The 20,854-nt window shown below is 40.6% G+C and overlaps 1 protein-coding gene across 1 annotated transcript in view; it reads right to left on the reverse strand.

Annotated features, from left to right (window-relative positions):
• Positions 1-387: 387 nt before the first annotated feature.
• fbxo38 (F-box protein 38) overlaps positions 388-20,854 on the reverse strand; it is a 59,034-nt gene continuing 38,567 nt past the window's right edge. The window contains exons 15-21 of the mRNA XM_061079579.1: positions 17,780-17,880; positions 15,816-15,918; positions 14,791-14,957; positions 14,529-14,674; positions 3,949-4,052; positions 2,096-2,209; positions 388-1,974 (exon numbers count right to left, since the gene is read on the reverse strand). Coding sequence (XP_060935562.1) covers positions 1,796-1,974; positions 2,096-2,209; positions 3,949-4,052; positions 14,529-14,674; positions 14,791-14,957; positions 15,816-15,918; positions 17,780-17,880 — 914 coding nt within the window. The 3' untranslated portion in view covers positions 388-1,795. The remainder of the gene's footprint in view (positions 1,975-2,095; positions 2,210-3,948; positions 4,053-14,528; positions 14,675-14,790; positions 14,958-15,815; positions 15,919-17,779; positions 17,881-20,854) is intronic.

Below are 20,854 nucleotides of genomic sequence, written 5' to 3' on the forward strand. Positions count from 1 at the left end.
CCCAAGGCAGCGGCACGTGACTGAGAGAGGTGCGCCGTGCGTAAAGGCACGCGTTGCGCCAACCTCCCCTGCTCAAGTAACAAGCCAGTTTTGAGAATGTAAGAAGTAGAAAGTACAGAAAGTTGTGTTCAAATGTAACGAGTAAAAGTAAAAAGTCGTAAGGAAAATAAATACTCAAGTAAAGTACAGATGTGAAAAATCTACTTAAGTACAGTAACAAAGTATTTCTACTTCGTTACTTTCCACCACTGGTGAGGGGGAACTCAGGTTTCACAGTTATTCTACATTTGTAAATCTTTAATGATATTAGGATAACTCCATACATTTTCATTCAATTCTGATACAGAAATAAGACAACAAAGGCAAAAGTTATTTTTTGTTATTTTATTTTATTTATCTGAAATAGTCTTGTTCTTCCTTTATAAACATATGAACACCATGGAAGCATATCATCAACCATGACATCTGTACATTTGTCAATACACAAAGAGAAGTACAGACTTTAACCTGTACACTGCACTTTCTGTTTATGTTTTCAACAAAGATGTTCATCTGATGCCAGAAGAAAAGTAATCTGAACCATTTGGGCTACTAATCCTTCAAACACATTCCAACAGGGTGATGCTTCAGTTCATGTTTTGTTTACTGAGCTGGAAATGGACCTTCTCAATCTGTCATAATGTACATAGCTTAAATCAAACTGTCTGATTTAATTCCATCATTGAAAACCGTCTCAATAGTGGAATAGGAACAATTAAAATAAAAAAGAACATTGGAATCCAATTTCAAAATTCAAACATCAGAACTCATTTTGCTACATGGTCTGGGTCGATGATAATATTGAACAGATAAGCTAACGGTAGATTCATATGTGTTTATTCTTATATTTGCAGGCTGAAAAAAAGCAGCTCAAATGTCAAGAACTGATCCACTGCTTTTAGTCAGTGGAACTCAGCATGTCAATGTGCTAAAGACATGTCAGACATGTTATGTTTGCATGGCCGAGTAAGAATGTGAGCTTCATGTTGGAGCAGATGTAATTCATGACTTTCAAAGGATAGGAGTTGCCTATAAGATCTAGTTCCCTAATCTCTATCCAATGGGTCAAACGTGCAAGAAAACTCATTGAAACCTTTAAAAGTTCACCCACAAATGTTCTAATTTCTCAGCTCCATTTGGACTGAATAACCCTTTTTTATTTATTTTTGTTCTTGCTGGTTTTAAAAAAAACCCAGAGCCACCAACATCTTAGCTGACAGAAAAATAATCTGAGGAAAACTTAATAAAAAAGTATGGTTTGTTTGACATTTGTGTCTGGCGATCAGTCATGGGTGGAAAAAAGGTAGGCAGCCCGTCTCTGTGAGTCTTCTCCGTGGTAGCATGTAAACAAATAAGAGCTGACAGCTGAGCTCATGCCTGAACAGAACAAAGAGTCAAGCCTTTATTTGGAGAAATACTATATTGGAGAACTGGCTCATTTTGAAAGCCAAACTTTTTATTCAAATAATGACATAATACAGTTCGATGATCAATTTCTCTGAAATGGCTGAAAAGCGATTGATACCAGCACCACCCAGTGCATAACAAATGTAGTTATTCCTCATCCATGAAGCTAAGTTATCATGTTCAATACAGTTTGTAAGGACACAGAAGTGATCTTCAGATCCCACATTTAACAGAGTCTGTGTCTTCACAAAACCAAATCTTTCCTCAGTCCGGCGCTTAAGCCATAGCCTGCAGCACGACTGTCAGTGCATGGATCCCAATAATGTCCTATACAGGTGTGGTCTGTTGTCTAGATGTAATCATCATCCACAGGTTCTCCTGGTGTATCACAGTGATGAAGGAAGAGGACCACTACTCTCTGAAATACTCCTTGTTTGCTCTGTCGGCGCTCTGAGATCTCTTCCCCGATGGTCTCCATGCAGATGTCAGCTGACAGCTGGCCTTTTCGCCGTGGGGCATAGATGGTGGCTAACAAACAACACACAACCATAGAAAAATATTTTAAGGATTCTATGATAAAGAGAGTGTACATTTAGAGAACTACTACATGGAGAGCCTACAAGACCAACGATGCATTGACTGCACTCACTGCTTTCATCATCTTCAAAGTCATAGCGGGCATAGCTGTTGGGATCAGCTGCTCTCAGTGTTCTCAACCAGGGGAAGTCAGTTATCATGCTGTAGGGAGCCCCATCCACAATTCCTGGTCAATGACAGGAGACATTACTGTAGAGTAAGAATCTCGAATTTCTCCAGAGTGTGAATTGCTTGGTGGTTTAATTTTAAAAATCAACTTGTCAGTTCACATCCCTTCAACATCCCATCATGCTCTGTGGCTTGTATAAAAATACTGGGCAAGGCTAGCTGATTCTGAATCAAGACGGAAGAGGATGAAAATGTAATGTATCATGTATCCTATGTGGGACTGTTCTGTGAGTCGTTATTAAACAATCAGGTTGTTGACCCCCACCCCCACCATATGGTAGCTTGTTAGGTACCTCCGAGTCAAGGTGTGAATGTTTGTTGATACCTTTAGGTACTAGATCCACCCTGCTATTGTGTGAGTCATGGTTATAGATAAGGGCCAACCAACAGTGCATTGTTGTGTCTACGTTGAGGGACTTTCATATCTAACTCAGATGTGCTAGCCAGAGAGGCACCAACTTTAACTCTTTTGCGTATTTCACCAGTGGCAAGGTGAGAGGACACAATATGATTTAATTATGCATACTTTAGGCTTAACTACCCAATAGGATACGAACGCCTACATGTAACTTTGAGAGTGACACCAATTCTAGCCATTCATGGATGTGCTGTTAGAATGGGTGACGCAAGTAGAGGATGATATATGGGGATGCTGGGGAAGACATCTTCAGACTTGGGGGTGACTATTGTTAGCGTTTGTATATTGTTTCACTTTCTGGTCTACATGATGCATCAAGTCTACATTGAACTCTTCAGCATAAGACATCAGCTGCTTCCTGAGTTCTCCCTTCACCAGCTTCCAGAAAAGTTCCATAACAATTAAGATACAACCTGGGTAAAAATCAAAACACAGGAAGTTGAAGCCTTCTCAGAACGCATCCATGCAGTGTGAGGACGTCAGAAGACGTCAGAGGAAACAGTTTAGCCTTTTTGGATTGTGCAGTAATTGTGCTCACTGAGGCTGGAGTGCCGTTGGGTGTTGAGCTGTCTGGGGAGATAACTTAGGGAAATTGTAGGTGGCTTAATGTTTCTGCCTTAAACCACCTCCTCTGTTCAGTGATGTTTTCTCTAGATGGACAAATATGGCTTCTGTAACTGCTCTTTCAAACCATCCGTCTTCTCTGGCCAAAATACACACATTACAAAAGTGTAAGTGAACGCTAAGACACGTTAACATAAGCATTTTATTTTTTTACTTTATTTAGTTCTGATAGTTGCTATCGTTCACTATGTGTGAGGAAAGCCGGGAGGAGGTAAATAAATAAACATGGACTTCTTCTACGCAAATATGAGGTAGGCTTCTCCGAGCTCGTCTTCCTTTGCGCCACCTCCTATTCTGGCGGTGAATTGTTTTCAGCACGGACAGTCGTCGGAAAAGCATAAATGAAAAAGAGTCCGTGGGATCCGTGCTTCCCTCCGCGCGCCACGGAGTCGGGGTAGCATGTTGTGGCCTTAAGACTCACACGATAGCAGGTTGGGTCTACAACTTACAAGTACCAACAGCCATTCACATCTTGACTGAGAGGACCCAGACGAACCACTACCTAGTAGAGGGATCAACTATCTGACAAAAGTTTGACAAAAGGACTCAAACCATAGACACAGGCTTCAGAAAATGTTCTGACACCTTTCTCAGATACTTCGTGCTGGTTTTCATTGAATTTGTGAAGTGGCTGCCAATTAAATCTGCACTTTAAAACAATGTGTGGTGTATGTGTATGGAGATGACTCTATTACCCTCCAGTGTATAGATGTCCCTGCCCCAAGGGTATCTGGGATACTTCTTGACATCTTCTTCTGTCCTGGTGGCCTCTGGGAAGAACTCATACTTAATTAACTCTCTGGGAGAAAGACAAACAAACACAGCGATCAGAAGATGGAGACAAAGATAATGTTCAGAGTCACATTTGTCTCATACTACAACAATGTATAAGTGATGAAACATTAATGATGCGTGTCATTAGATTGGTTGTTACAGATCTCCAAATAAAAAGGACATTTTGTGAGTATGAATATCTCTTTGCTCAACTAGCTATTTAATCAAACATGCCTCATCTGTTCATCTCTTGTGTGTCCATGCATCTTCCTTGTGCATTTAGTTTACATCTACATGGTGAAAACTGTTAATTTATGTGTGCTTTCCTAAGGAATTACACATCAAGTTGAAACCGGCTATGTATTAGATGCACACACACACACACTCAGGTACAATACGTTTAAACAATGTATCTTGAATGTAAGTTCAAACCCACAGCTGTGATATAACAGGCTTCAGTATGTGGTGACTTAGTGGGAAAAGAGTAAGTTCTCTAAGGTGGCATTGTATTAGAAAGCATTCTACTGAGAGCTGTTTCTATTTTTCATCCTCCTTCTTCAGATGCATCTTGTGCATGTGAACAGTGCAACAACTGAACATCATAACCATCAGAAAAGTATTTTTACTGCAGAGCAGCCTAAGTGGATTGTAGTTGATTGCATAGGCGTTCCAAAAAAAATACTAACTGACAGTACCTATAGGAGCGAAAAATGACTTGGCTCCCACTACTTAATGGTAGAAGTTTAATGAGCTGGTGAGATTTGACAAGGGATGAAGCAGTTTCTGTGTATTACAGAAACCCACCCTCAACACGTCTGAACTAAACAACTACAGATCTGTCTCTCTTCTTCCTTTTCTCTCCAAAGCACTCAAGCGTGCTTTCTTTACCCAACTCTCCTCCTACCATCATTGGAACAACCTTCTTGATCCTTACCAGTCTGGTTTTAAGGCAGGCCACTCAATCTCAGGCTCTGCACTCTCCCTGCTCTTATCCTACCTCAAAGACCGTACCTACCGGATAACTTGGAGAGGATCTGTGTCAAAACCTTGCCCACTTACTGGGATCCCTCAAGGTTCTGTCCTGGGTCCCCTCCTTTTCTCTCTGTACACTAACTCTCTAGACTCTGTCATTCACTCATCTTCGATGTGCAAAAATTTAAGGGGTTATTTATTTTAGCCTACACAATTCTTAAACTCACTAATGAGATGGGTGGGCTTTATTTTGGAGACGGACAATCAAAGATCATTCTCCACGTTTAACTGCGTTCTGTAATTATTTTTTATGTACGTCAGTGCTGAAAAAGTTTTTCCACACAACTAGTCCAGCCTTGTTAACCGGTCAGTGAGGTGGTCAGCGAGCTGGGGTTCATGCTCCATCCGACATATGAACACCTCGTCCCGCAGCTCATACAGGTGTCTCAGCACATTTCCCCACGAGAGCCAGACTGATATTGAGTGGACGTGTTTGTATGTAGTTGACCATTTTTATCGTAGTGTCAAGAACCTGTTTAAGCTCTGGTTCAAGTGTTTCGCTTGCAAGAGATTCTCTGTCAATAATACAGTGTGGAATTTACGTGCGGCGCCACTTGTAAGACACTCGCTTTCACTCCTTTGTTTTTCCCAAGCATCGCTCCAGCCCAGTCCTTACACACACCAATACAAGTTTCCCAAGATAGTCCCTCTTCTTATTTTAGTTTTGTAAAAATGTCCTCACCTGTGCATATCTCCTCCAGCGGGTAGCAAACAGCATGTCCTCATTAAGTTTTCCATCGAAACCGTATCTGACGTAAACATGCAGCTGCGCAGTTTGATATACAGTGCTGTGAAAAAGTCTTTGCCCCTTCCAGATTTTTTAACATATTTGTCACATGTAAATGATTCAGATCACCAAACTAATTTTAATATTAGACAAATTTAACCCAAGTAAATACAAAATGCAGTTTTTAAATGATGATTTCATTTATTAAGGGAAAAAAGCTATCCAAACCTACCTGGTCCTTTGTGAAAAAGTAATTGCCCCCTAAACCTAATAACTGGTTGTGCTACCCTTGGCGGCAGCAGGCATTTGCGATAACTGGCAATGAGTCTTTCACCTCGCTGTGGAGGAATTTTGGCCCACTCTTCTTTGCAGAATAGTTTTAATTTAACCACAATGTAGGGTTTTTTAGTATAAACGGCTTGTTTAAGGTCATGCCACAGCATCTCAAACTAATGGCCTGACATTCTCCTTCAGGATTTTCTGGTACAGAGCAGAATTCATGGTTCCATCAATTATGGCAAGTCGTCCAGGTCCTGAAGCTGCAAAGCAGCCCCAGGCCATCACACTACCACCAACATGTTTGACTGTTGTTATGATGTTGTTTTTATGAAATGCTGTGTTGGTCAGCAGTGGCTTTTGCCTTTGAACTCTCCCATGGTTGCCATTTTTGCCCAGTCTCTTTCTTTTTGTTGAATCACGAACACTGACCGTAACTGAGGCAAGTGAGGCCTGCAGTTCCTCAGATGTTGTTCTGGGGTCTTTTATGACCTCCTGGAGTCGTTGATGTGCTCTTGGAGTTATTTTGGTAGGCCAGCCACTCCTGGGAAGGTTCACCACTGTTCCAAGTCTTCTCCATATGTGGATAATGGCTCTCACCATGGTTCACTGAAGTCCCAAAGCCTTAGAAATGGCTTTGTAACCCTTTCCAGACTGAAACATGTCAATTACTTCTCATCTGTTTTTGAATTTCTTTAGATCGTGGCATGATGTGTTGTTTTTGAGATCTTTTAGCCTACTTCACTTTGTCAGACATGTTCTATTTAAGTGATTTCTTTAATCAACAGGTCTGGCAGTAATAGGGCCTGGGTGTGGCTAGTAAAATTTAATTCAGCTTTCCAAAAAATGTTGTTAATCACATTTCATTCATGATTTATCATGGGGGGGAATTACTTTTTCACATAGGGCCAGGTAGGTTTGGATAGCTTTGTTCCCTTAATAAATGAAATTATCATTAAAAAACTGCATTTTATATTTACTCGGGTTATCTTTGTCTAATATAAAAATTTGTTTAATGATCTGAAACATTTAAGTGTGACAAATATGCAAAAACATAAGAAACCAGGAAGGGGGCAAATACTTTTTCACAGCACTGTATATGTGGATTCATCTAACTGTAAGGCATATTTCCCTTTCTTAACTCTATCAACCAGCTGGCACTTTATGTCCTGGGCCAATATCGGTGATACGCCGGTTAATAGTCGCGCTTGACAGAAGCACTTCTATTTCACGGGCTAATTTATTCCATGCAGCTTTGGCTGGGATTGTTATTTGTTTAGTAAGAACATTCTTTTGGCATTGCTACTCTTGCTCCTTGCACTAATGCGTGTCGTAATAACTTCATGGGTCAACAGAAAAAAGGAAAAAACTGATGGAAATGTTTTTAATTGCATGGTTATAATACTAATTTCAACTCATATTTATGTATCAATTTATACAATAATGTGTTAAACATACCATTTAAAATTATTAAAAAATTTTACGTTTTTGGGACGGTATCTTGCAACCCTCTGTGTCTCGCGACCCCAACTTCAGAAACCACTGGTGTATGATATAATTTGTCAGTCTTGTTGTATATCATTTTTCTGTATGTAAAGGGTGTGTTTGGATCCAACAGTCTGCAGCAGAGAGTGCTCATCTAGCCCACGGTCAACACTCCCCTGGTAGCTGCGAAAATGTATCTTAGTAGTTTTTTTCTGATATGTCGACATCTGGTCGACGTCAGCACAAGGCTTATCACCATAATGCAAGCCCCGTTTCTAGTCTGGCACAGCCTTATCCAAAGGGACTTTCAAGTAGTGCATTTAAAATCTAAGAAGGGGAATTAAGGGGGTTCAGTATCTTGCCCAAGGACACTTCGGCATGCAGATGAGGAAGACTGAAGATTGAACCACCAACCTTCTTTGTTGGTAGATTGGTCGTTGGAGGACGACCAATCTACCCCTCAGCAAGAGCCGCCCCACATCTTAAGTTAGTGAAGTTTTCTGTTTATTTACTTTCAAACAATTATGAATTGATGAGTAAGCAGGGGCGGCTGGTCAATAGGGGGCGATAGGACACCGCCCTCCCGAAGAAAACAGGATAAAAGATGATAGTGATTAGATAAAACTTGTTCATTATTATTATAATCGTCATGCTTTTTTTTTATGTATTAAATTATACAATTCTCAGTTTGTCCTGCCTGCTGCCTCTGAATATCAGAGGCAGCAGGGAGTCAGTGGTTAAAATGTGTTTTTCAACCCTCTCCTTTAACAATGTAACCCCAAACTATTATTTTTAGGGAAGGGAATCAGCAGGGACCTCTCGATAAGATCGTGATACTTAGGTGGCGATTCGATATGTATTGCGATTCTGTGGGTATTGCGATTCTGTAAGTATTGTGATTCGATATTACGATTTCTTTCGGTTATTTAAAAAAAAAAATACTGGACCATGGAAAACAGTTGAATCATACCTTCAAATACAACAGTCAAATTCACTTAGAGCTTTCCAAGTTTTAATTCCTAAATATTAACATTAACTTAATGACTGCCGGGCAGCCAATAGAATAAATAAAAAAAAATTTGCCCTATTATTTTAAAGCCCCTGTCAACTGCACACAAACTGACAGATAAAGAAATGTATGCCACTTAGGCTATTTTAAGCAATAAATAAAAGGTAAATTAAATAGAATTAATAAAAGTTTACTTCAAATATAAACTTTGAAATAAACAAAAAGTAGGCAATGCTTCACTGTTGTTTGCATTGTAGGCTATGCAAAGCTAGTGATTGGGTATGTTTGTATGGTTAGATTATTAGTAAACATGCTCTTGGGTGACGTTGCTTCCCCCCCGCCCCACACTTTTGTTGTTTAATAGCGGTCGCCTGATAGTGACGTAGGGGGTGGTCAAGCCTTCTTATTGGGTGAGGATGAGTCGTAGTGAGAAGGTAAAAGCGGAAGTACGACTAAGGAAGGAGTGAGGAGAAGCCGGCGAGACAGGTCTGAAACCACGGTTTAGGTAGTCGAAAAGTGGAGGCAGTGAAATCCCTCGGGACTACCGCAACTGGACCTCGGAGAGACGGAAAAGAAACCAAGTAAGCCCTTGACGGTCGGTGACCGACCGACCGACCGACCGACCGACCGACCGACTGACTGGTGCGATCCTTATTTTCTTTAATTTTTTGAAGTGGACAATTTGTCCACTAGCTGCGCTTCTAGCCAGAAGGAAATCATGAACGAATAGATTGAATTGCGCCATCTGTAGGATTATAACCAGCAACATTTTTTTTTGCCTTGAATAAAAAATTTAAAGTAGGCTACAGAAACTAAATTATTATCCTCATTGTAATTTATTGTCCTTCTTGAATTTATGTTTTAATTATAACTTAGCCATTTGTATTATTTACTGTAATTTTATACTGCCATATGTTCAGTTAGGGCAGGGGTAGGCAACCTTTACTATGGAAGGAGCCATTTTGGTCCCTCTTCCCCCAAATTAAATCTGTCTGGAGCCGCAAAACATATTTGATAACACAAGTTATAAAGTTATATTTATAGTTATACAATATATATAAAAACTATAGTTTGTTTCCTTTTATAAAATTATAGAGCGACAATAAAAAAAACTGTTGACATTTAACTGCTATTTTTACCCGTTACAAAAAAGGAAAACACCAAACTCTTATGAGGAGGAGAACAAAATACATAGGTAGGCCTACTTAGAAATAAATGAAACATCTCCAGCTTGGTACTTTTCAGCAGATGCTATGTGCTTGCTCTGGAAATGTCTTTAAACATTACCTTTTTTTTTGTTTGCTAATTCCTCGCCACACATCAAGCATACAGGTACACCAGCACCGTTCGCAGTGAAAGCAAATTAATCTGTCCACGCAGAATTAAACTCTCTACTTCCCTCCCAGACTTTTTTTTTGGGATTGATCCCTGGTTAGTTTAGGTTAGTTAGTAGAGGCAACGCTAGATTAGCGACCTGCAGGGAAGAGAGCCGGGACGTAATAGGATGTGACGCATATTTTAGTTGACGAAATTTGAAAACAAAACTAAGAGCAGGTCAGACCGGAGGCGGACACAGAAACTGAAGCTTGGTACAAACCAAATGCAGCTTCTGCTCGGATCCAGAAGCTGTGGCGCTGATTCACTGTCACCAGAGAAACTCGGTGTTTTCACTGTTTCCATTGTTAAGAAGCAGCCGGTGAGTCAGTGACCAGTTGCTTCACGTGAACAAGCTCTGATCCCACTGTCTCTCTGACGCCGGGTTCACACCGGACGCGGAAGCGATGCCGTGCATCGATCGTTTCGGCGTCGAGTCTATTTTTTTCGCTCGCTGCTAGCGTATCGCCCCAGGAAACACACTGAAAAATGATTTTAAACGATATTGATGACATATTTTTATATTATATAAATTATCAAATATACATCCCACAGTTTCTATTCCCCTTCTGTTGTCCTGGAGTTTTAATTTTACCAATTTTACCAATCACATTATTAAATGTCCCCCTCTGCCCATCCACTACAGCCACACAAGCAGGCATATTGATAAAAAGGGGGGTGGGGGCGGCTACGTATTCTCCACATAGGCTTGTGGAGAATACGTAATTTGAACGGAGCAAACAGCGGAGAAGTGCTTCAACATGGATGACATTAAATTAATAATTGGAGTGGAAAAGTACAGTGAGCTGTATGATCCTCAGCACATGTTGTATAAAGACAACACCAAAAAAGACACATGTTGGGACGCGGTTGCAGTTACAAGTAAGTACATGCTTGAAAAAAATGATTAAATGCCGTTTTTACTGCAGGCTGATACCAGCAAAAGTATGTGATATTATTAGCGCTGCGCGGCTCTTCATTGCGCTTCAGCGTCCGGTGTGAACCCTGCGTGAGCGAGAGAGCGGAGGGGGGGGGGGGGCGGAGCACCTGGGCCGGTGTGTGTGTGTCTGCTATCTGGGAGCGCGCACACACACACAAGCACACACATTCACCCGCTTCTGGTATTTCAGGACGGCCTGATACGATGATGTTTTAAAAAATGAACGTGACGTTCACTCACGTTCATCGTATGCAAACTGATTCGTTAAGTTCACCGTTCACGAAAAATATGTGCAACATGCACTGTACAGGGAGCCACTGCAGAGGGGCTAAAGAGCTGCATGCGGCTCCGGAGCCGCAGGTTGCCGACCCCTGAGTTAGGGGAAGGGTCTTGTATGTATCTAAATTGATTTAAATGTATAAAACCAATAAATATATGTTTAAAAAAAATCCCCCCACCTTATTTTGTCCACCTCACTTCACCAAGGACTGCTCCTAGTTCACTGCAGACTTTTACAAACATTTTGTTCTGAAAAATTATGTAGTTCCAACTGGACATACTGGCGATACAGGAAAGTCTGGATAACAACCTGTGAGTATGCTTTATTCGCTGTGAATTGGTTAGGCTTTAAACAAACAAGTTGACTAGTATAGAGACAGAGCTGCTGGCTGCAGCTTGCTTGCTAACGTTACTGTGTAGGGGGCAGAGCTGTGCATCAACGCGTTCAAATATTTTTGGGGAAAGTTGAACTATTTAGTACATTTTTTTAAATCATCATCGTATCAGGCCATCCTGTGAAATACCAGAAGTGGGCGAAGATGTGTGTGTGTGTTTTTGTGCTCCCAGACACACACAGTGAGGTGAAAGGAGCATTAACATGAAGTAGCCGGTTAGTGAAAATGTTGAAGAAGAGTGGAAACATTGAAAGAACTGAGTTTCTCTCTGGTCACCAGCTGCTCAATAATCAGTGCCACTGCAGCTGCAATTGGTTTGTATCGTGCTGGAGTTTCCTGTGTCATCCTCCACTCTCCTGCTGACTTGCTCTCACTTTAACTAATAAACCCTCATCAAGTATTAGGACCTGATCAGTACATGAAGTTTACTTAGTGTTTGTTTGATTCGCTCCAGAGTTTATGAGACTGTATTTAAACATCATGAAAAATTATTCGTCAGCATTTTGTGGTCAGCACAACACTAGACGTGAAATGCAGGACTTGGTGTTAAACTGAGCGAAACTGATTCATGATCCAACACCATCGATTTATAACTGAACATATGATCGTAAGTTTGTCATCTAAATCATCCCAATAAAAAGAATTGAATAAATAAATGTTCATTTTTGGAACTTTTAACTTATTTCAACATTTTAAAAATGAACTTTGACCATGAACTTGTTCACTTTCATCTGCATGAACTGAATTTTGAACTAGTTCGTTTTAATTGTGGTAGTGGGTGCGTATGAAAAAGCAGGGGGATTACTAGGTTTCATTAAAATGTCAACATTTGGAATAGCAAAGAGAGGAACACTAAAGAACATATTGTAACAACTACAATTACCGCACTGCAGACACTCTATAATCAATTCATTATTCAAGAAAAACAATCAATTTGGCAACCGTGACCTTGACCTTTGATCTTGGGCAGCCAAGATGAAATCCAAGCTCAAGTGAATGTTTGTGTCAAATGTGAGAGAATTCCCTCAAGGTGTTTTGGAGATATCACTTTAAAATCGTGCACTTTTCAGAGCTGTTGAGTGAAGACAAAATTTTTGAAACACTGTTTCTTTTTTCCCCAACCAATTTCATCTTTGCAAACAAGTTGATGTATGTGTTTACCCGGGAGTCACAAACAACAGACCCCTCACGGGTGAAAGCCTGTTAAAGCATTAGAGTTTGGACGATTCCAAGGGCCAAGCACAGATCAGGGCCCTCAGAGATCACTTTTATTAGGGCCCGAGCACCGAATGGTGAGAGGCCCTATTGAATCTGTAATGATTATTAGGGCCCGAGCACCGAATGGGGAGAGGCCCTATTGAATCTGTAAGGATTATTAATATTTTTCTCCCAACAAAAGGATGGGCTTTTTTAGGGCTTCAACGTGCTCAAAAAGTTTCTAAACTTTGCAATAAATTAGAAAGTGGTGAAATTTTACGTATTCCGGAATATTAAGAAATGGGCGTGGCAAAATGGCTGAAAAGCGCCCCCTGGAACCCAGCCCCTAGGTTTCCACATAACCTATTTCCACCAAAATCGGGACACGGGTGTGTTGTGACTAATCATAGAAAAAAGCCTCAAAGGAGCATTATGAAAACGCAACAAAGTAAAGGAAGTCTGCCATTTTCTATTTAGTGGCCATTTTGGCCATATTCCACATTTTTACTTTGATGTACTTGTCCCGGGGCTTTCATCAGATCAACTTCAAATTCAGATGAGTGTCATCACAACAAGATGGAGTTAAAAACTGATTTAGAGATCGATTTTTCGTCACACCGTGTGACCGTGGTGTGGCGTCAAAGTTTGATTAAACGCCATCAAAACACGAGGTTCTGTATCTCGGACATATTTGGTCCAATCGAGTCCAAACTAGACACATAAGACAATAGACCCGGCCCGATGATATCTACACAGAAATCATGACTTCAGATCACAGCGCCCCCTGGTGGCAACAGGAAATGTCTGTTTTTTTGTATGTCTTACACTTGGATGTATTTCTCCTCATCCACTGACCTCAACCATGTAAAACTGTATCAAATGGGTCTCAAGACATTGATAATGAATATATAAGATTACTGTGACTTTTCGTCAAAAGCCATATTAATGGCGTGCATTCAAAGTTCATCAACTCGCTGTGAAACGAAATTACTGTAACTTCCGTGTTCATGGTTCCATCTCCCTCAAACTACATGTTCGTATCAACAGCCCCCCCCCTGAAGATATTCTTATGGTTTTAAGGAATGGCCGTGGCAAAATAACTGACTAGCGGCCCCTAAAGGGCAGCCCCGGCACTACGATTGGCCGACATGTACAAAAATCGATTATGGCATGTGTCTTTTCATAACAAACAAATAGGTCTCTTGGATCGATATGTTAGACCAAACAGGAATGTCGCAAATTTAATATGGTGTAAGCTATATTTTTGTTTCATTATCATTATATTAATGTCATTAATAAATGATATTATCATTTTCATCAATGGTATATTATTTAAATTGAATACTTCATATAACGGTTTGAGCACCAGAACTTTTTGAACATTTTAACATTACCCTAGTAATACTGCTAACTGTGATCATTTTGGTCACCATAATAATGATATGAAATTTTCATAGTGCAATAAAAAACTATGTTAAGGAGATTGATAACTCCATTGTGCACCCGATGGAGCAAGTGTGTAAATGTAGTGCTGAAGACACATGCCAAGCATTGTGAGTTTGGGAATTCCAATTAGTGTTAGTCAAACCATGACAAAAACTGTTTTCAATGTGGAAACAACACTACCAATTAAACATTTGACTGTGCCATCTCTTAGAAAAGTAAACATATCGTAGGGTCAGGGATTAAATTCCGCAAAGGGACAGAGAACGCAGGGAGAACACAGTTTATGGTAAATATTTGCCACACAGACACAAAGGTAGACTCATTTGTGAAATACGACTCACTGGCTGATGTTGGCTATTGTGTCCATCCAGCTGCGAATGCGAACCTTGTTCCTTATGTTTGGAGGGTTGCTGAATTCGTGCACTACGGCAATGTGGTAGGGATATGGTCCCTGAAAAAGCTGACGCTCCAATGCCACTGTGTCAATCTGAAGACGGGAGAAAGACAATAACAGTGATCCAGCAAGGGAAGACAAAAGGTAGGAAGAGGATAGAGACAGAGGGACCCTTATAACAATTTAATTAAATTTGTAAGATTACCAACCCGATGCATAGGGCGCATATAGATGATGCGGTTCCGCTCAGGAGGCATTCTCAAAATTTGATCCAGGACCTGTTCCATGTCCAACTTCTTACATTGAGCATAGTCAAACCTGTTCACTATGGGGGCACTTTCTACTCTCAGCTGCTTCAACACTCGACATCTGGTGGCTGCAGAGGGAAGAAACACAAGGAGACAGGGCAGCAAGTGATTCAGCATAGAGACTTAGGATAAAATGCTGTGAGTTATGTTTTTAAAACTCAGTGAATGCGAGGGCTTATAGAACTTTATTCTAGGGTCCATAAATTAACACAGTAAACAGAGAATCCTGTACTGAATGGACCTTTGTCAATTAAAATACTCAAGAACTGTTGTCTTGGTGCCAGCTGTGGCAGTAGTTATTCATACTGCCTGAAAGACCTCCTGAAGCAGCTGTGGTACAGCTTAAAGGCTGAAATATGCAACTCCGACTCCGTTACGGACGGACACGACAGACTCTTTTCAACTCTGCTGGCTTAACATACTTTTCACATTAATCGTAGAATCGTAGTTGTGTTTGGGTTTATTGTGATATAGGGAATGAAACAGGAAGTGTGAGGTCTGGAAATGTGAGATTGCAGAAATGATGTCGTTCGGAGATGATGTCGTTAGCGGACCAATCACAGCCAAGGGGTATCCCTAGGCTCTCAGACATGCCAACGGATGGATGGAAAAATCTGAGATGCACATAGAGCTCTCCTTTTAAAGAAGTAAAAGTAGTGTCAGATCATCATTGTTTGATTTGGATTCCATCTTTCTTTTCTCGAGGCATAATTCTTTATGATTTTTATAATTTATTCGCTAACACATGTCTCATTTAATGTGAATAAAGCATTCATGTGAATTAAGCTCAGAACTATTCTAGAAAAATCATGAGAGCTTTATTTAATAAAGGAACACTTGAATTTTTTTTAACAAACACACCATTCCCTCCTGTATAAGATTAATAATTCAAAAAACATCACAGAGTCATCAAATATCAGTGTTACCATGAATGAACATCATCTTGGGGCAGTCCTTGAGGACCAGTTCCGTGATTCCACAGTTGGTTAGAGTGATGCCCACGAGGTTCTTGCTTCTCAGAGATAAAATCTGCAAAAACAAAGGCATCTCAGAATGTCAGTTACACTAACAGAGGTTACATTGGTTTGCAGAAGTTATGTCCTCTACAAACATGTATAACAGAAAAGCAAGAAAAAACTAAGTCAGACTTATGTTTAAGAATGATCTTTTTTTCCAATTGATGCACTATTTAGGCAACAGACAGGAAACGTTCCCACTTACCTCGAGCCTGTACCTTTGAGCGCCAACTGTAACAGACTACCACCCTCCAGGGAGGGAAAACAGTTTTTACTTAAAAAATCAGGAGTAAGCCAGTGATTCAAATCCAGTCTTTGAGTTCAATTTTAAACGGGTGCCACGTGGAATGAAGTGCCTATTAACTCTAGATGAAATAAATACTTTAAATTATGTTCCACTATTGAGCAAAATAAAATATATAATTCTAAGGCTATCATTCTGGGTTAAAGTGAATATAGTTGAAATGGTAGTAGCTTCTCAATTTAATTAGCTATCTATAATTCTCCCTTGGAGATTTCTGAGTTTTTTGAAAAGCAGTTTAAAAAAATTATCAGAGATTGAGAAGGACCTTACAATCAATATTATAATTAGGTATCAAAAAAGGGAAAAACATCAGAAAAGCGTTTGGGGGAAATGTATTGAATATAAAATACTGCACCGATATTACTGGACACCAATTATATTTCAGAAAAGTCGGAAGTATAAAAGTGAGCTGGGAATAACAGTACTTCTACATGATCTAGGAGTGTACCTTAGTAAAATATTTGAAAATATTGGGGAATTGGCTGGGTTTCGGTTCTACCATTACACCAACGATTTTGTCTTCTTGGCAACAAAACAATTGTGGAAGAAAACCTTTGTTAAACATTCTAGTCTGTGTTTGGACTGTTCTTATTAATATTAGATATTCATCATGAGAGATGAGCTCTCACTATTCAAACATTTCAGCCTCTGTTTGAAGTGCACATGATATATCATAAATATTCTCTCTCCATGGTGTACTCTAAACACTAAATATACTCATTAAAAAAGCATGATGGGTAGTTGTATCTTCGTTAAAAAACACAATTAATCAAAAGTAGCTAGTGTGGTGACATATGCAATCAATTTTTAAAGTACAGTCTAATATCTCCTAAACATGCTGAAGTCAAAAATAGAAACTGCTGTCAGGATATTCCAAAGCATACTAAGAATTGTTAGGCGTCTGAGATAAGGCCAAACATAATTGCTTTTGATACCATTCAAAATATGGAACAGTAGTGGGAGATAGAATCCTAGATTTAAAAAAAAAAAAGGGGATGGAGACACCATATTCTGATTGGATGAAAAGACATAGCTGAAATGAGGGTGGACAATATAAGCAATGGTATCAGCTCTGGTTTACCTCTTGTGAAAGAGTAAACTCTATTTAGTTGAACTCTGACCTTCTCTAGTAAAATATTTTGAAAACTGTAGTGATATTAATAATTCTGAAATATATGTTTGTATGTATATTGAATCTTATCATGGCTACAAGACACGTACTGCAAAACTTGAAGAATCCTTTAATTAAGTTGAATTTAAATATCCATGGCTCTGTTCTATTTCATTTTATGAAAAAAGCGGCTCATTGTCTACTGTGTAAATTATCTATAGTGTAACCGCTATATGGTATGCTCCCCTGTTTTGTTGCACAAAAAATGAATACAAAATGTAATTACAATAAAAAAAATTATGAGTAACTGAGGTTTTTTATACTCTGTACAGTGCATACTAAAGTATTCACCCGACTGGACATTTAATGATAAAATAAATGACACTTTATAAATTGATGACTTTAAAAATATAGTGTAACATCATAAACAAATGTCTACGGTTAGGTGTGTGTGTATACCTGTTCATGGTCATCCTCAGTGACTGGGTCTGAGGTGCTGGTTGATTTGTCAGCCATTCGTTTCCTCCTCACTGCAATTCGAGGCCTGGCTCTTGAAAGATCTTCACAAAGTACACAAAAAAAAATAAACAACAATTCAAAACTTCATATTTAGCTGTCTGCCAACTCACAGGCCACACACACATCATTGTATTTATTTGAGCTCTGTTACTTCACCAAGCTCAACAGTTTTCTTTTTCCTATCTGTGATGTAGGAGAGGGAGGCGCTAAAGTTCGCTACTCTGTTTTTTCGGATAGGGACAGATAGGACCGCCCTCTCCGCCGTGAAACGCCCTCTCCGAGCGCCTCGGAGAGCTTTTCGTGCACCTCTGATTTTTCTAACTATCCGTGGATATTTCGGATAGCCTACGGACAGCCCTTGGCTGTGATTGGTCCGCTAACTACATCATTTCCGTATGACATCATTTCCGTACGACGTCATTTCTTGGCGACGTGTGGGCGTGGAGCTCAGTTCGTGTGTCCCAGTCAAGAGGAGAAGAGACAAGGTTCAGATATGGCCCTTTTCAACGCCACATCAATGTCTCACAAGCAATCACAGTTTGTGTCAATAAAATGTTTTAACACTAACGCATCCAGGCTCACAGCCGAGGGCGCAGGGTTACAAATGTTCACAATAAACACAAAAGCAAGAAAACACAGAGCTGTAGAGCACAGTGTTTTCCCCATAACACCAGAAGGGGCTACAGCGTCCCACCTGTGGTGAAACATCCCATTTCCCTCGTCCCCAGTCAGTCAGCTTCTGCATTCACAGTAGTACTTGAATCGAGGGGCCATTCCCAACGGCCAGGTACATCTCATCTCTGTGAGAGCGACCCACGTTCCCAGGATTCAGAATCTGGGTGCAGACCTTTTGTCCAAGGGAAATCCTCTATACGCGGAGAGGGAGCTTCATCCGGCTGTGGTAGATAAGATCTGGTCACGTTTAGGCCCCTCGACGTGATCTGTTCACGTCGAGGGGACGCATAGTGCCCCCTGATCGATGATACCGCACCGTTGCAGGTGGATACATTTGCACGTGAGTGGCATTGCATCCTGCTTTGCGCGTTTCCACCACTGGCTTTGATTGTCCCGACACTGCTCAGGGTGCGGGAGATTCACCTGTACCTAATTTTAATCGTGAGAGCCCTCTCTAGTCATCCATTAGAACCATTGGAGAACATGGACACGGAAACATTATCCCTGAGGTGGCTCGGTTACTGGCTTTGGCTACAGCTAAATGTTCGAGTGATGTGATCACATGAGTGATTTTCACGCTTTATCTGTACATCCAGCGTGTGTGCGGTTCAACCCGGGGAACCTTGGGGTGACGCTGAGGCCAAATCCTGCATTTGTTCCCAAGGTTGTTAATCCATGCTCCCCAGTGGACCGGTCAGCTTTTCAGCCACCTCCCTATGGTTCTGCAGAACAGCAGCGGTTACACATGCTGTGCACTGTGCGTGCTTTACACACATGTGTGGAGAGGACAAGAAGTTTAAGGAAAGGGGATCAGTCATTTGTGTCCTGGGCTAAGCCCCACTGGGGCAAACCTATCACCAAACAAAGACTTCTTCACTGGATAGTGGACGCCATTGCGTTGACCCACTCCAGCTAGGGCCTTCAGGTTCCGACTGGTTTACGGGCAAACTCTACTAGAGGTCTCGCGACCTCTTGGGCCCTGTTCAAGGGAGTCTCTATCAAAGACATCTGCGCTGCAGCTAGCTGGTGTTCTCCCCTCACATTTGCAAGGTTCTACAGGTTGCATGTCACATCCCCTGGCCTGACCCACTATGTCCTGAGCGTTGGCTCTTCTGTGGATTTCACTTCTAAGTGAAGGGGGGTCTGGCGGTCAGTCGTCGAGATAAGCTTGTCTGGCAATACGGGAGTCTCCATATCCAATAGGGAGACATCTCACTCATGCTACCCAGAGATCCGGGGTTATGACAATAACCTAAAGTTGTAATTTTCTATAAGGGCACACAATAGTAAAACAGTGTCCGTAGTTATTTTTTCATGCTGACTGTGTTTGAAACAACAGGTGTTGCTTTATGCTACTTTGTACCTGAGTACAGTTAATATATGTCAGGTAAGAGACTGATCTTTGACAAATTGCTTTAGCAAAGTGCTATACATTTTTGTTTTCTATATTTAAAGGACACCTCTTGCTGTCAATTTATTTTGGGAGGGGGTTTGCCTTAAGAGAGGTTATCTTGTATTTAAGTTTGAGTAAAAAACTGTGAGACAGACTAACATTAGCTACTGCATGTCATGGCAATCCAGATATTGTGTCTATTTTGGATCAACATGGTAACCTTTCCGTTATTGAGATAAATTGGCAGAAATACGCTTTGATACCACTGAACCAGGCGATGGTCAGTACACCCGTACCTATAGGCATTCCAAATGTCACACGTACCTGGGGGTAGAAATTTTACCTTCGATTGACAGGTATCGAGCAGTCCACAACGCAGTGGGAAAGACAGGCTTCCAAATTTTTTATTTTATTATTTGGCCTACATGCTTAGACCCCTATTAACCTGGTTTGAACCAGAGACATTGGTGTTGTGGCTCCCTCTGTAAGAAAGTCTAGTACGTCGTCATTCCCTCCAAGAGTTTTTGTTTGCCCATCACTCAGATTAGTCATAAGTATGGCCCGATTATCTTGCAATTAATCTCAGTATTGGAGGGCAGAAGATAAATTGTGTAACTATCCCTTTGCATGGTACCCATATGCTCCAATATTTGATAATTCCAGGCTGTTTATAGATGGACATCCTATTTAGTTCTTGCGTTGGAGACAGAAGGGAGTTCGCACCCAGGGGGCTTTCAGACCACACCAATTTCAACCTTTTTACATAGCACTTACAGTATAAGGTATTTTTCCTCTGTCATTCATATGTTATGTATGTTATAAAGAAAAATTAAAATTTGATGGGAAAAAAGTGTACTTTACTGATTCGCCTTTGAACTTCTGCAACACAGTTGGACTCCAGATGGGCAATGGGCATCATGAAATAACATGCCTGCATTCTTTTCCTA

The sequence above is a fragment of the Limanda limanda genome, chromosome 10, assembly GCF_963576545.1.
Source record: "Limanda limanda chromosome 10, fLimLim1.1, whole genome shotgun sequence".
In the NCBI taxonomy this organism is placed as follows: domain Eukaryota; kingdom Metazoa; phylum Chordata; class Actinopteri; order Pleuronectiformes; family Pleuronectidae; genus Limanda; species Limanda limanda.